Source organism: Oxyura jamaicensis, chromosome 2 (assembly GCF_011077185.1).
Source record: "Oxyura jamaicensis isolate SHBP4307 breed ruddy duck chromosome 2, BPBGC_Ojam_1.0, whole genome shotgun sequence".
In the NCBI taxonomy this organism is placed as follows: Eukaryota; Metazoa; Chordata; class Aves; order Anseriformes; family Anatidae; genus Oxyura; species Oxyura jamaicensis.
In genome coordinates, this window is record NC_048894.1 from 88092529 (window position 1) to 88106770 (window position 14242).

General features: G+C 34.8%; 1 protein-coding gene across 1 annotated transcript in view; it reads left to right on the top strand.

Moving 5' to 3' along the window:
• The window catches only part of VSTM2A (V-set and transmembrane domain containing 2A), a 37199-nt gene extending 24074 nt beyond the window's left edge, over positions 1-13125 (top strand). Inside the window, exon 3 of the mRNA XM_035316394.1 lies at positions 12832-13125. Within this exon, the coding sequence (XP_035172285.1) occupies positions 12832-12929 (98 nt within the window). The 3' untranslated portion in view covers positions 12930-13125. The remainder of the gene's footprint in view (positions 1-12831) is intronic.
• The last annotated feature ends 1117 nt before the right edge of the window (positions 13126-14242 follow it).

Consider the following 14242-nt stretch of genomic DNA (forward strand, 5'->3'; position numbering starts at 1 on the left):
TTCTCTTCTCTTCTCTTCTCTTCTCTTCTCTTCTCTTCTCTTCTCTTCTCTTCTCTTCTCTTCTCTTCTCTTCTCTTGTTTCTTTTCTTGTTTCTCTTCTCTTCTCTTCTCTTCTATTTTATTTCATTTTTTTTCTTTTGACAGATCATTACTTTTTAGTTTGTAATTCAGTATTGTGTGGATTTTGTAAAACATAACTTCACTTCCACTGGTTTGACCCCTTTCAACCCTCTGTTTACTCTGTAAATGCACATTAAAATTTGTTATGGTCTCTAGACAATGAATTACTTTAGTTTTGTGTATGTTGTATTGGAGTTCAGTTGCTGAAAGCCCTTTTAATTTGTGATGTTTATAGAGAATGAAGTGATTTGATCACTAGAGACTGTAAAATGCAGGTTTACAGTCAGATTCTGCATGTAAAGGTTAGAAGAGGAAAACAGACAAATAAAACAAGATGGCTTAAAGCATATTCTTTCAGCAAAGACTGTTAGGAAAGTGAATTTATTAAACTGACAACCTGTATTCACAGAACTCCTTCTACATAGCCAAAGAAACATCTTTCTTTGCCTTTTTTTTTTTTTTTTTTTTTTTTTTTTCTGGAACTGTATTGTCATTGCTCATTGATATTCTTAATTAAAATACTTTGTCTGAGAACTGTACATGAAAATTTTGCTGTTGACTATAGCAATATGCATTACATGAGGTACATTCATTAAGTCTGGAAAGAAAATTTGCTTCCATTTGCAGCTGCAGACAAGAAGGATTTTTTTCTTGTTCCCATCATTCCACTGGTGCTGAACAATCCAAACCCTGTCATCTATCAGCATAGACAATCATGTACATCATATGCTTATTATGATCTATTTACAATAGCATAAAGTAGCTGTTGTGGGGTCAGCCAAGAGTTTTCTCCACTTTTTGAAGTAATACAAAGAAGTAAAAATTATGTTTAATATCTCACCTATCCATGGCTTAAAGCCCTAATATTTTATTTCAAAATGTCCAGAAGGGCCCATTCTTGCACTCCCTTAAGTCTTCCTCCATTAATTTCATAGTAGAAAAAAATAAATAAATATGATACAGAATCAAAGAGTAACACTAATGTTTTGTAAGAGGGTAACATATTAGTGCAGATGTTATTCCCCTTAATCATAAGCTTGACTGGGAATGGTCAGTCTTTGGTTTTAGAAAAGTCTTAGCATTTATAAAGATAGTAAAAGTATGGTCAAATACAGATAAACCAGGAATAATTATCAGGAAAAAAAAAAAAAAAAAAGTTTTTTTTTTTTTTTATTTCAACACAAAGTTAGTGAGTCATTAGGGATATTACATATTGAAAATGTCTCTTTAGTAAGAATAGTTTATCAGCCTACTGATAAACTATTTTTTGTTTAAAGTAGAAACCATCCCCGTTCAAGTATTTTGAATTAAACACAGTATTTTGGATTGAAGAGAAAGTAAAAGAAAAAAGAGTCAAAGCTGTTTGAAATCTCATTTTCAGAATGCACTGTGCAAACAAAATTTCAGAACTCTGGAGGAAATGCCCTATTTTCCCTTTGCAATAGTCATCTATGAATGGATGTTGTGAGAATTGCCCATGCGGAGTTTGGAAACGTACGTTTCCATTGATCTCAATAGGAACCAAATGCTTAACATCATGCATATTTCACATGTTTCTGTGTATCTTGTATGAATATTTTGGTATGAACGTAGTCAAGTAGACAAACACAGCATTACATACGGCATTTTTCAGAAGTATTTTGGCCGCATATTATTAAAGTTATATTCTGATTATTATGTTAACCTAATACTGTGTTTTGTTTTATGCTATTAGCTGCTTAGGTGTAAATCACCATGTGTTAGGAAGTGAGATGAAAGAACCAACTGAAATTAAAGCAGGATTCTAGACTACTGAGAATAATGTGATGTAACAACTCAGATGTTACCAAGGGAAGTGCCATATTGTGATCTGCTTTTCATGGTGTCAGAGGAAAAAAAAAAAAAAAAAAAAAAAAGATAAGGGTGGTAGACAATCAATGTGACTTTTGAAAAACCTTTGAATCTTGCATGAGATGCTAAGGGATTATACTAGGTCTCCTCCTTCCTTTCCTCTTCCCTTCCTCCCGTCCTAAGATAATAAACCCAAACTATTCAGATGAGGCAGGTCCAGAATTTCTGTTTACAGATCTAGACATTAGTTTTACAGCTTCTAAAAATCTGTTTGGATGTTGCAACATCTTCTAAAAGGAGCAAATATGTGGTTTCAAAATTTTACGCTGTTACAGAAGAGCTGTTTAGAAATCAGTTTCTAGCTCCAAGGAATCCTCAAAAGGAAGTTAAGACAGAAGCCCCTTTCCTACAAATTTAGATACAAATAATATTTTATATGGTAATGGAACTGCAGTTGTTTTCTGCCCCCTCTCTCCAGTTCCATCATTTAGGCTTAACATCAATAGAAAAAAAATATATATATATTATTATTATTATTACCTGGCTCATGTTTTTCACTTCTTACTTGGTGTCCTCAAGACCTCATTAGTTCTTCAATTCTACAAATTCTTAAGATATTTCCAATGTTTTTTGTTTTTAATAGAAGAGTAAAACGTGAGTATGAAGCACTTCTGTATTTCAAGGTATACGTCATCTGAATACAGCACACGCATTTTGAGCTGTTATGTCTTGTGAACTTAAAAGAAACATATTCCAGCTCCATTAAATAACATCAATATTCTACTATTCCAGCTACCTTTTGTGTTACATGCAAAAAAATCTATCGTACTTCTGTAATAGTAACAAAAGATTATTACTGCTACAGAACCTGTTGTGTAATTTCTCCTCTGGTTCAATGGTTACCAGTATTCTTTAATCTCCGGAACTTCATGTGTGCAAATTGTTTCATAACATGTTTGACATTGCCTTTCTTAGTTGTCTATTGTAGATTCTTCAATGAAATTTATGGAATGGGAGGGTTGCTGAGCCCATAGATTACAGAAAAACCTTGGCAGACTGATTTAGAACTGACTGTTTCTTCCTCAGAACTAGTGTTAAGAACAGTACTAGAAAACTTGAATGATAAACACCAAATCTTATAAATTACTATTATTTGTTTAATTCTCAGAGTTGAATATTTATATTAGAGCAGTGGCCACTGGGGGGGCGGGGGGGGGGGGGGGGGGGGAGGGATATTAGCGCTAACCTAATATTTTTTCAGTGATAAGCTTCTATCTGCTTAATAATAATAAGTAATCTCTACAGTGATGTCATCCTTTAATTCACAATTAAAAACAAACAAACAAACAGACTCCAATACTGCCAATCCTCAAAGTCTTTATCGTAAGGGGGGTGGGTGGGGGGGTGGAGGGTGAGAGAGAGAGAGAGAGGGAGAGAGAGAATAATTCAAACCTTTGTTATCTGCCATATGGTGGAACATTTGTCCCTGACATTACTATTGGTACATGTCAAAAGTTGTTTACAAAGCTAAAAGCATTAAGGACCAAGAATGGGATCAACATATTTTGTGATATACATTTTTACAGGTTAATCTTCCATAATTAGTTTAGCTTAACAATGCTAAGCAAAGAGTAAATTGCTTAATGCGTGTTCTCATAAATGGCTTCAGTCTTTCATTCTGAGCTTCCTAATATTGATTTATTTGATTTCACATTCATAAACTTTGCACATACATTCATATAGATGAAATATACATTGTCCTGTTTTTTTATCTAAACAACAGAGGGAGATTGCAGCAAAGAAGAAAGCTAAATTTGTCTATAATAATGAATCACAACCAATTCATAGAGATACTTGAAAAGATGTAGAAAAAGTATACTTTCTCAAGAGTCAAGTGTAATTGAAATCTTATTTCATTTTCTCCTATTTTGTGCTTTTCATGCCAACACATCAGTCTAAAGAACACAAGAATAATGTAATTCTTACTACTCAATTCCTACAAGGTGAAAGAAGACAAAATAATGTCTTCTTTGTTATGAAAGTGGAAAAAAATAAATAAATAATATTTTCATTTGACAAGCTAAATGTTTAAAGTGTTCTATCAACTCAAACTATCTCTGCTGTTAAGTTTATGGGGAAGGAGCAACAGAGAAGTTGGTTTGTGTTGGCAGTTGATTGTCATCCTACAGTCTTCTGTACATTTCACAGATATAATAATTTTCCCTGTAACTACCAGTGACAGATTTGTTTGAGCTTGGAAATTATAAATACTTGCAGCTCAGGATATTTTTCCACACTGTTATAAAAGTCACAAGAAATGGCAACAAATAAAGCTATAAACAAGTTACAGTAATATAATAAACTAGTAATATCCCCAAAGTTTCAAAGTATGTCAAACATTTTGATCAAAAATGGCTTTTGGTGGGCATTTCCTTTAAAGTTTTGTTGTTTCCCAGTCTTAACCATCCAATAGCATGGATTTGAATCCCAACTGTGTCATGCCGATAGTACAGAAGACCCTCAGATGGGAGCCAATGAAATTTCCATTCATTTAAATGCTCCTTTACATTGATATAATGGCATAGAAAGAGGTCTTATGTGCACAGGAGTCTATTTACAGTTACAGCTCATAAGGAAGCCAAAATGTGCATAATAGAATATTAATTTCTTTCCTCTTTTTATATACCATGAACTTGAAAAACAAGAGAGAAGATTGGTTTTGAAAACTAGCTGCTTAAAATAAACTATTTCATATAAATCTTTGAAGAAGCAAAATCTCAAATATTTCTTATTAAAAAGACTTGTATAACTATGACCTTTTAAATTATATGACTTTTAGATTTTTAAGCACTTAGGTATATTATATATGAAATCAGTGTATGTAAGTGTATGTAATATTGAGAGGAAGAGATTATGACTTTTGTTAAAAAAAAAAAAAAATCCAAATTTTCATATGACCCACAAAACCCACAATAAACTTCAGTTTCTGGATGTTAACCAACATTGAATTCAAAAACATTGCTTGTACATTATTACAGAGAAGGAGGAACTCACACATGAAAAATAAATGTTAACATATTTTCCAAACCACCTCAATGTCCTCTGGTGAATCAGGTACACTACACATTACATTTGTGCAGATATGGCATCAGTTCTTGGGGTCTAAGAAAGTACAGACAAAAAAGAAGTGAAAATCCTAGGATTCACCTAGTAATTGGGTTCCTTTGTAAGACAGAAAACAGAAGGAAGGATTCCTTCAATTTTCTTACAACAGTGAGCAATGAAATGTCTTAATGGGAACAGCTAAACTAAAACACTGCTGTTAAAAATTATGTTGATAGGACAACTTTACAATAAAGTGAAACACCCAATGAAATTAATATCAATTTATCTAGCAAAATGCAAAGGTATTTCTTCCATAACTACTACTGCTCTTTCATCTGATCACTCAACAGTGCAAACCTGTCGTAATACACAGACCAACTGTGTAGCATCAGACAGAGAAAGACTTGTAATTAGGGCTTTGAACAGGAATGTCATTTTACTACCTTTTGCAAACATACAATGACAACCCAGAACTGCTTCCCTTCCAGCATCACCACAGAAAACCTGATTTTCAGTCTTGAGGGCGCTAAGGTGATTTAAGCAAATGCTTAAATATATGCATAAGTATAGTAAATTATTGTTTTGTGGTTTGTTGTGTTTTTTGTTTGTTTGTTTGTTTTAAAGTTCTTAGCACAAAAGATAACAAAAAAGAAGTGACCTAATAGTGCCCTACATCTGTGTAAGTTTCAAGAACTACTTGTCTTAATGGAAACCAAAACAAAACAACAGAAAAACTGGCCTGGAGTTCATTCTAATCAGATGTCAGTGATGCTGCTAAAGGAGGCAGTGGGAAAAAGCTGTTGGAATGATACTGGTGCAGTCTTTTAACTTTCCAGTATATGTTTTGGACCCAGAAAGGAAATAGTTTCTGAAAGGATGTATTATACATTTGTAGCAGCACAAATAAAGTGTGCAATAATGCTGACAATCCTGCAAACCATAGGACCTACTGATTATATGCAAAGTGGGTGGGATTATTTGGCATTGTCTGGATTAGACATGGTAGATGCTTGGTACATATAGAAGGTCTCATCCCATATCACAGAATGAGCTGTTAAGACATCCAGACACTGGATGGGATGTGTCTAACTAGAAATGTCCCCTTTCTAAGGTTCCCATCCCACAGGACCAATACAAAATAGAATACTGAAAAATAAAGAATATTTAAAAAAATACTCAGGAGTCTTCCTCATTTATTATGTTTGTGATTGACACTTCTAAAATGGAAGTACAGGAAAAAAAAAAAAAAAAAAAAAAGTCTCTTCATCAATTACTCCCACAGATGGACTTGGAGAATACAATTCCACCTGAAGCTTACACCAAGCTTTATTGCTTTCAATTTTGAAAGGTATGTCAACATTTAAATAGAGTTTAAGTAAACAAAGAGAAACAAATTATTTTTGTACCAAAAATTCTTACTTAAAGCAATATGAAACATAAATTATTAAGTATTCTGAGTAGTAAAACAAACTCTTTTGCCAGATACATTAAAGAAGTCACTGATTTACTATCATATAATTTAAGGAGGCATCTAGGAATTTCTACTCTATTATTATTCATTAGTTTCAAACAATGGCAACCTTACAGCTGCTTGTCATTCAGTAAATTAAATGTTATTTAGTGTGATTAACTATTAAGTTAAAAAATATATGTATCTAAGATATTTGTCATGAAGATGTACACAGAACACACAAAATTATTGAGAAACCTGTTAATGACACCATTTTTATTTTTTTTTTTTTCTCAGCAGATGGATGAAGCAGATGGATAATTTATGTTTTCTTCACATTTTTCCTGCTAATCAGTAATTATCAGTAGCAAATGTCTATCCTTGAAATATATATAGAGTGATTCATTTTTTTATTTTTTTCTTTTTTCTTTTTCAATTAGGCACTTTTCCTTCTTCACCATACTAGGCTTTTACTAGTTCCCAGAAGTATGTAGCACATAAACAAGCACGTGTAGATGTATAGAATTATGTGGACCTATATTTTTCATACTGCCCAAAAAAAAAAAAAAAAAAAAAAAAAAAAAAAAATTAGGCTAAATATTTCCTTAGGTTAAATATTTCCTAGATTAATGATCTTATTCTGTAAGATGGGTTTGTTATATAGAAGTCTTATCTGAGCCAGTGTTCAGAAATATTTGCCATTATATGTGCCACAATAGAGGCTGTGCTTGAAACATCCCCACTGTGAAGATTCCAAAATGTTCTAATTGTCCTCATTTTATCATGGCTTCTCTATTGCATTCCATATTCAATTTCAGCAAGTTAAGCTGCTAAGCCATACAAGATTGCTGAAGTGGATGAGAAGCAAATGCACAAAATGCTTTACCTGTTTAGCTTTGAGGACTCCAGCTTCATAGAATAGAATCATAGAATCATAGAATGTCCTGAATTGGAGGGGACTTACAAGGATCAGTGTGTTCAACTCCTGGCTCCACACAGGATGAACCAAAAATCACACCATATGCCTGAGATCATTGTCCAAATGCTTCTTGAACTCTGGCAGACTTGCTGCCATGACCACTTTCCCAGGGATCCTGTTCCCTAGGGAGTGCCTGGGCACCCTCTCAGTGAAGAATTTTTTCCTGATATCTAACCCAAACCCTCTAGACCTTTCACCATCTTTGTAGTCCTCCTTTGGACACTGTAGTAATTTTATGTCCTTCTTACAGTGTGGCACCAAGAATTGCACACAGTAATTGAGGTCAGGCCACACCAGAGCAGAATAGAATGGGACAATCACTTCCCTCACCTGGCCAGCAATGCTGTGCCTGACACACCACAAAAGCACCCCAGATACCACTTCCTAGCTGTAGGGTGGTGACAAACAAGTGGAGTCACAGAAATGTTATAAAACAGTCATGACTATCTCTAATCATCCAAAAGAATAAAATGGTTTGGGAAATTTCAGAGAAACATCACTCAAGAAGGTGGCACCAGGTCTACTGATGAATCAGAACACAAAGCTTCTTGTGTAGTTGAAGCTATGCCAATGGAATTACACAGACTGTAGGAGGCAGGATGAATGTGCCAGTAATTCCCTCTCTCCATCTATGTTTCATCCACTGGAGAGGGGTCTTTCAACAACACTTATACTACCATGTGTATAGGTTTGGAAGAATCACTATATAAGCAGGTTCTTAACAAAACAGGACTACTACCAGAAAGGTTTGTTACTGTACTAACTGTAATCATTCCAGAGAAAGACAAGTGTCCAATGTGACAAGAACAAACAAACAAACAAACAAACAAACAAAAACACTTGTAGTGGTTAATGGGTAAACAGAGAATATATTTTGATATATATGAAGCAAATTACATATTAAACTCTGAATATAATAAAATGACACCACATGTTTCTGCTGTGTGCAGCTGAGAATCTCATTTCAGATTTAATTTCATTATCAGTGACAGCACTGGTACCAGAAAGCAGATAAGAGTTGGAGACCTACTTCAGAATGGAGCTGGGATGGCTGAAGCCACCGTAATTTAAAAAATAATTATATCAATATTTATTTTATTTTATTATATATATATTTCCCTTATATCTTTTCATAAGGAGCATCTTCTTAAAGAAGTCTTTGCTTCCCTAGTCCTCAGACTGGGTGTAAATGGCAAGGTCTTGGTAGCAAGGAGGCTGCAAAGGGGGATGTGGGAACAGGCAGAGAGGGCTGTCCCATACAAATCACAGCTGGTTCCAGACAGTTCTGCAATAAACCCACCACTGAACAAAGCTCAGCCCATCAGTCATGTCTGTGGTACCTCAGAAAACGTGCTCATAGAATCATAGAATCATAGTATCATAGAATCATAGAATGGTTTGGATTGGAAGTGATCTTAAAGATCATCTAGTTCCAACCCCCCTACCATGGGCAGGGACACTTCCCACTAGATCAATGGCCCAATGCCCCATCCTACCTGCCCTTAAACACTTCCAGGGAGGGGACATCCACAAGTTCTCCAGGTAATCTGTTCCAGTGCCTCACCACCCTCAGAGTAAAGAATGTCTTCCTTATATCTAATCCAAATCTACCCTCTTTTAGTTTAAAACCATTCCCCCTTGTCCTATCACTACACCCCCCAACAAAGAGTCCTTCCCCAGCTTTTCTGCAGGCCCCCTTTAGGTATTGGAAGGCTTCTATAAGGTCTCCCCAGAGTCTTCTCCATGCTGAACAACCCCAATTCTCTTAGCCTGTCTTCATGGGAGAGTTGTTCCAGCCCTTTTACTATTCTTATGGAATCACCTCCCTCAGCTTGCTGATCATGCTTTTTTTAATGCAGTCCAGGTTACAGTTGGCTTCCTGGGCTGCATGTTGATGAAGTCTTGATCTTTTACAATAGAGAAACAGTGTTTTAATAAATTCCAATCAGAGTTATTCAAGATGACCACCCGAAACCAGACTGTGACTTAAAGCTCTGCTCTGTGTTGTTCTTAATGTCAGTCCTTTGTAATCTGGGCAAACAAATCCTATCACTGCATGACTTGGCAAGCACGTTCAACAGACTGCATGCTTTTTTTGCCCTTTGTACCTGTGCAGCAGGGCAGCTGATTTCAGGTAAGGTTACATTCACTTATTTATTATTATTAATAATAATATCATCATCATCATTATTTATTTATTTATTATTTAATGTGAATGTTTCTTATGATTTGTGATTGCTTAGAATTCCAGCCCGGTACTTCAGTGATACGGTCAACAGGATGTGGCTGATTCAGGAACCAGCTATTTTTAGGTAAAACTCCTGAAGTGGGATTTAATTCAGTCTTTTATGCATTTTTATTTCTCAAGCTGCATGCCAGGCTTGAATGATACATGATTAATAATTGAGCACATCATATTTATACATTTCCTTGCAATAGATCCATGAAAGGAAAAAAGGAAATGAAGGGGAGGAAAAACAAACAAACAAACAAACAGAAGGGGGGGGGGGGATTAGCAGTTTGGGATACCAAAAGGCAAAAAATGTGTTTCCATGTTTCCTTCCTTCCTGAAAGGAAAAGAAGATGAGCTGGTAGTCATGATAATTATTCTGTCAATCAGTCTTTATTTAGTCTTGATATATTAATTTCTACATTCCCCCATTTTCATATATTATCCTTTCTCTCTTGATCAAGAGAATTAATAGCAAGATTGTTTTGACTACATTAGATTAAAGATTAAATAAGATAAGATTAAAACTAGACAGTTTATCTTAAAATATGGGCTGAGTAGTGATGCTATGAGACTTAAGGTCAATACAAGGTATTCTCTTCCTCAATAGACTGTGTAGTTAACCATATGGCCCGATGTCTTTAAGCATGATGAAAGAAATGTCACTTCCACGTTTTTTTTTCCCATGTGACAATTGTTTGCACTTTCAATCAGATCAAAAGAAAACTATCAATCGACTTCATTACAATATCTTATGAATTTAACATTTGAAAGTTTCAATTACACTGCTTCAGAGTGCTAATGCTAATGATCTGCTTGTGACATCTTGAAGTCGTCAGCACGCCTACCTTTCTTCCCAACATGAACTGCAGCTAATGCATTGTTTATAATTATTTTAAGCTCATAAATCACCAAACTCTTCCTTTCGGAGCTTAGAATGTACTGCAGAAAAGGTTATGATGATAATCTTGTTTTTCACAGTTATCTTTAAAAGATTCTTCTTGGACTCTAGGAACCACCATGTAAAAAATTGAAAATATTGAAATGAGACTTTACTGTTGAGAAATTTTGCCATGGCCATGCTTCTATCCCTGCTGCCAGTTCAAAACCTAAGAAATTTCTTTGTTCTTTATTTCTTCATCACTCAGTGGATTCCAGCTAGTTCCTTATTCTGTGTTCAGTAGCAGTCATACCTACATGCTTTTCAGAGATAGGTAACATAAATTTAATGGAATAGCATGTTCATTCACTAATGTGCCTAAAGATTATTTCATTCCTTACCAGCTGTTAGCTTCAGTTTTGAAACATACTTAGACTCACACAAGCCTGTTCATAAGACTTTTCTACCGTTTCTGTAGACTTTAGCTTTTAATCTCTATTACCTCTACCACTGTTGAGTTTTACTTTGAATTTTTCTATGTATCTTCCAGTCAGTGGGAATTTCACTAGACTGCCATGACTTCTCAGATATGAGGGATAGTGGCTTAGCAACTACATCTACCTGATTCCACAGGACCTGCAGATGTATCTCATCAGGTCCCATGGACTTACTCACCTTCAGGTTCCTTAGCTGGTCTCAAACTTGATCTTCTACAATAGTCAGTTCATGTTATTAAGAAAGGTCAGAAAACGCTGATAAGAAAAAGGAGGAGTGAAAAAAAAAGAAAAAAAAAAAAAAAGTGAGAAGCAACCAAGGAAACACCAAGGTCAGAAGAGGAGGAGGTGCTCCATTGCAGAGCAGATACATCCCTGCAGCATGTGCAGACCCCACACCGCAGCAAAGGAAAAGAGTGAGAATTAAGGAGTGACAGAGTAAAACAGTTGTGTACTGACAGTAAGTCCCCACAAACAGCTTTTCATACTGTTAGTCTGTCATTGAAAGGACTGAATGTAACCTGCAGCAATAACAAGGAGAAAGGAGAGAAATTTGGAGTGAAGTTGAAACTGGGAAAAATTGAAAGAAAGGTGTTTTCCCTAAGTATGTAAATGTTTGTTCCTTATTTTTTTCCTTTTCTTCCTAATACCCAAATCAGTAATTACATATTCATTTTTATTGTCAGTAAATTATTTTTCCCCATATCAACTCTATTTTACCCACAATGGTAATTGGTAAGTGATCTTCATGTCTTGAATCTCAAGCTTTCTCATTCCTGTACTTCCTATATTTGCCCCCATCCCACTGATCAGGGGGAGTAAGCAAGTGGCTGGATTCACAGCTCTCCTTGTTCTAGAAAAGAGAAGTGAGAAAAAAATAATTAAAAGAAAAACTTTCAGTTTGCTCACAAATTCTCAGTTACAGAATGCATGGGATGATGCAGTACTGACTTTTATTTAATTTCAACAAAACCTTTTTTGGTTATGTCTAAGGTTTTTGGTAACTGTTCTTGAGGGCAGGGTTAGATCTCAGAGGTAGGTGACTCAAAGCCATACGTTATGTGTGAAACACTTTCTAAACTATGTCTTCCTGCCTGGTTTGTTCCAGGTTAGAGCAAAAAACAAAATCTAGTTGATGTTTAAGTGGTTCAGGATTTTGCATTCAAATGAGATCTCAGATTGATCTAATCCCCATCCTATCAGCAGCCAAAGAACAGGAAACATCTTTCATTGATATAAGAGTATAGGACCACACAATTAAGACACATGATTAGAAAGTCCCTTGGGTTTTGTATTCTTGTATTCTTCAATTCAGTTACAACTGCTTTGGAAAAAACACTCCTCTTTATAATGCTATAATGTCGTCTAAATTTTCTCAAGAGAGTTTCTCAATTTTAAATGGAAAAAAAAAATAATAATAAGACATAGCTAATAGAGGTTGGTCACCAAACTGATCAGATATTAAATGCAGACATCATAAACAACAATCACAGCTACACTCTTAATAACATTCATCCAGAAATTCTGGCTATGTACTGTGTTGACTACTTCAAGGGAACTTGAAGTACTTTGTTTCCTTCAAGGGAACTTGAACTACTTTGTTTCTCTTATCACTCACTGCTCATCGCTGACTTGATAAGAATGATGTTTCTTTTTCTTTTCCTTCTCTGTGTTGCCTTTCTTCAGTATTATTTGTTATTGGGTCCTCTAAATATTTATTAATGTATTTATCTGTTATGGCAGTTTGCTATGTCTCTTTTGGGAATAAAATGAAAAGTGAAGAAAAAGCTTTTTTTGTATCTCTTGACTACAAATATTTGTTCCAAAATGGAAATGTGTAAGGCTGTTTGGCATGGGAAGGTGAGATGAGAAGACACTGTCAAGTCAGAGAGAGAAATTTTTCCTTAAGGCACTGCCTTTTAAAAATGAGAGACTAATAGTATTAGGATTGCCTAGAAGTCTTTCAAGGACTAAGATTTGGATAGAAGGGAGCTCCAAAGTCATCTAGAGGCTGGCACTTTTTATCAAGGAGGGAATCAATATAACACCATCCCTTCATTAATTGTTATCAGAAGAGGAAAGATCTGAGAAAGATGAATGATTTCAAATAATACGCTGACAAATTTAATCAGCTGCTTAGCCCTCAAAAATGCTACTAGCTGAGAAAAGGCACTTCAAAGAAATAGGAAATTAGTTATTTTAGAATTTAGTCTTGAAAACATAAATTCTCATGTCTTTGAGGGCATATATACTTGGACCACATTTTTTCCTCTGTTAGGCAGGGGACTTCAGAAATGAGAGATTTTTTATTTTTATAATAATAATAATTATTATTATTTAGCTGCTAAGTGTTTTTTTCAGTGTTACATTCTCTTCTTATAAATTGTTCTGATGGTGATTTTGTAGTGTCATATGGCAGACATTGTGAGTTGCCTCCCATACTGCTGTATTATGAGGTTCAACTTTTCTTCAGATTCATTCTGAGCTGTGAAAATGATGGTGTTAAATAGTGTGAGGGAAATGACTAAAATGGCTGAATACAGCCAAGGGTGAAAACATATAAAAAAATAAACTAATAAAAAGATTGGTAGTTGTGCAGTGAAGGGAAAATGAAGTAGAAGACAGGGGAAAATCTCATAGCAATAAATCTATTACAAATAGTTTGGAACAGAATTAAAATGAAAACCAAAATATGGAGTTAATTAGATTGACAACTACTGCCTCTGCCTCTGTCCTGAGATATTTACTTGACCCAGTGCTGTAGTTCTTGTTAAGCTATGAATTGTGAAAAAGGAAGACAGATATAAAGAGAATGTTGTCTACATCACTTGCTAAATTCTGCATGGCAAAAGGAAGAGAAATTAAGACATAAAACTCTACATGCTACTAAGAAACTCAACCTAAATGTATTGAGCTGTTTAAATCTTTGTAAACATGTCATATATCAAGATATTTTAGTGTAAGTTAAGTTAGTAATTACACCATCCAATTAAATGTACTTCAAATTTACTAACATAGGAGACAACCTTCTAACAATTTCTAAGTGTATTTTTATTTCCACGCATCAATGTGTGATTTCTTTTTACTGAACTATAAAGTCACTTGTGGCTTTCTTTTTTGGAAAAGAGAAAATTCAGAAGAGGTTCAATAAGAG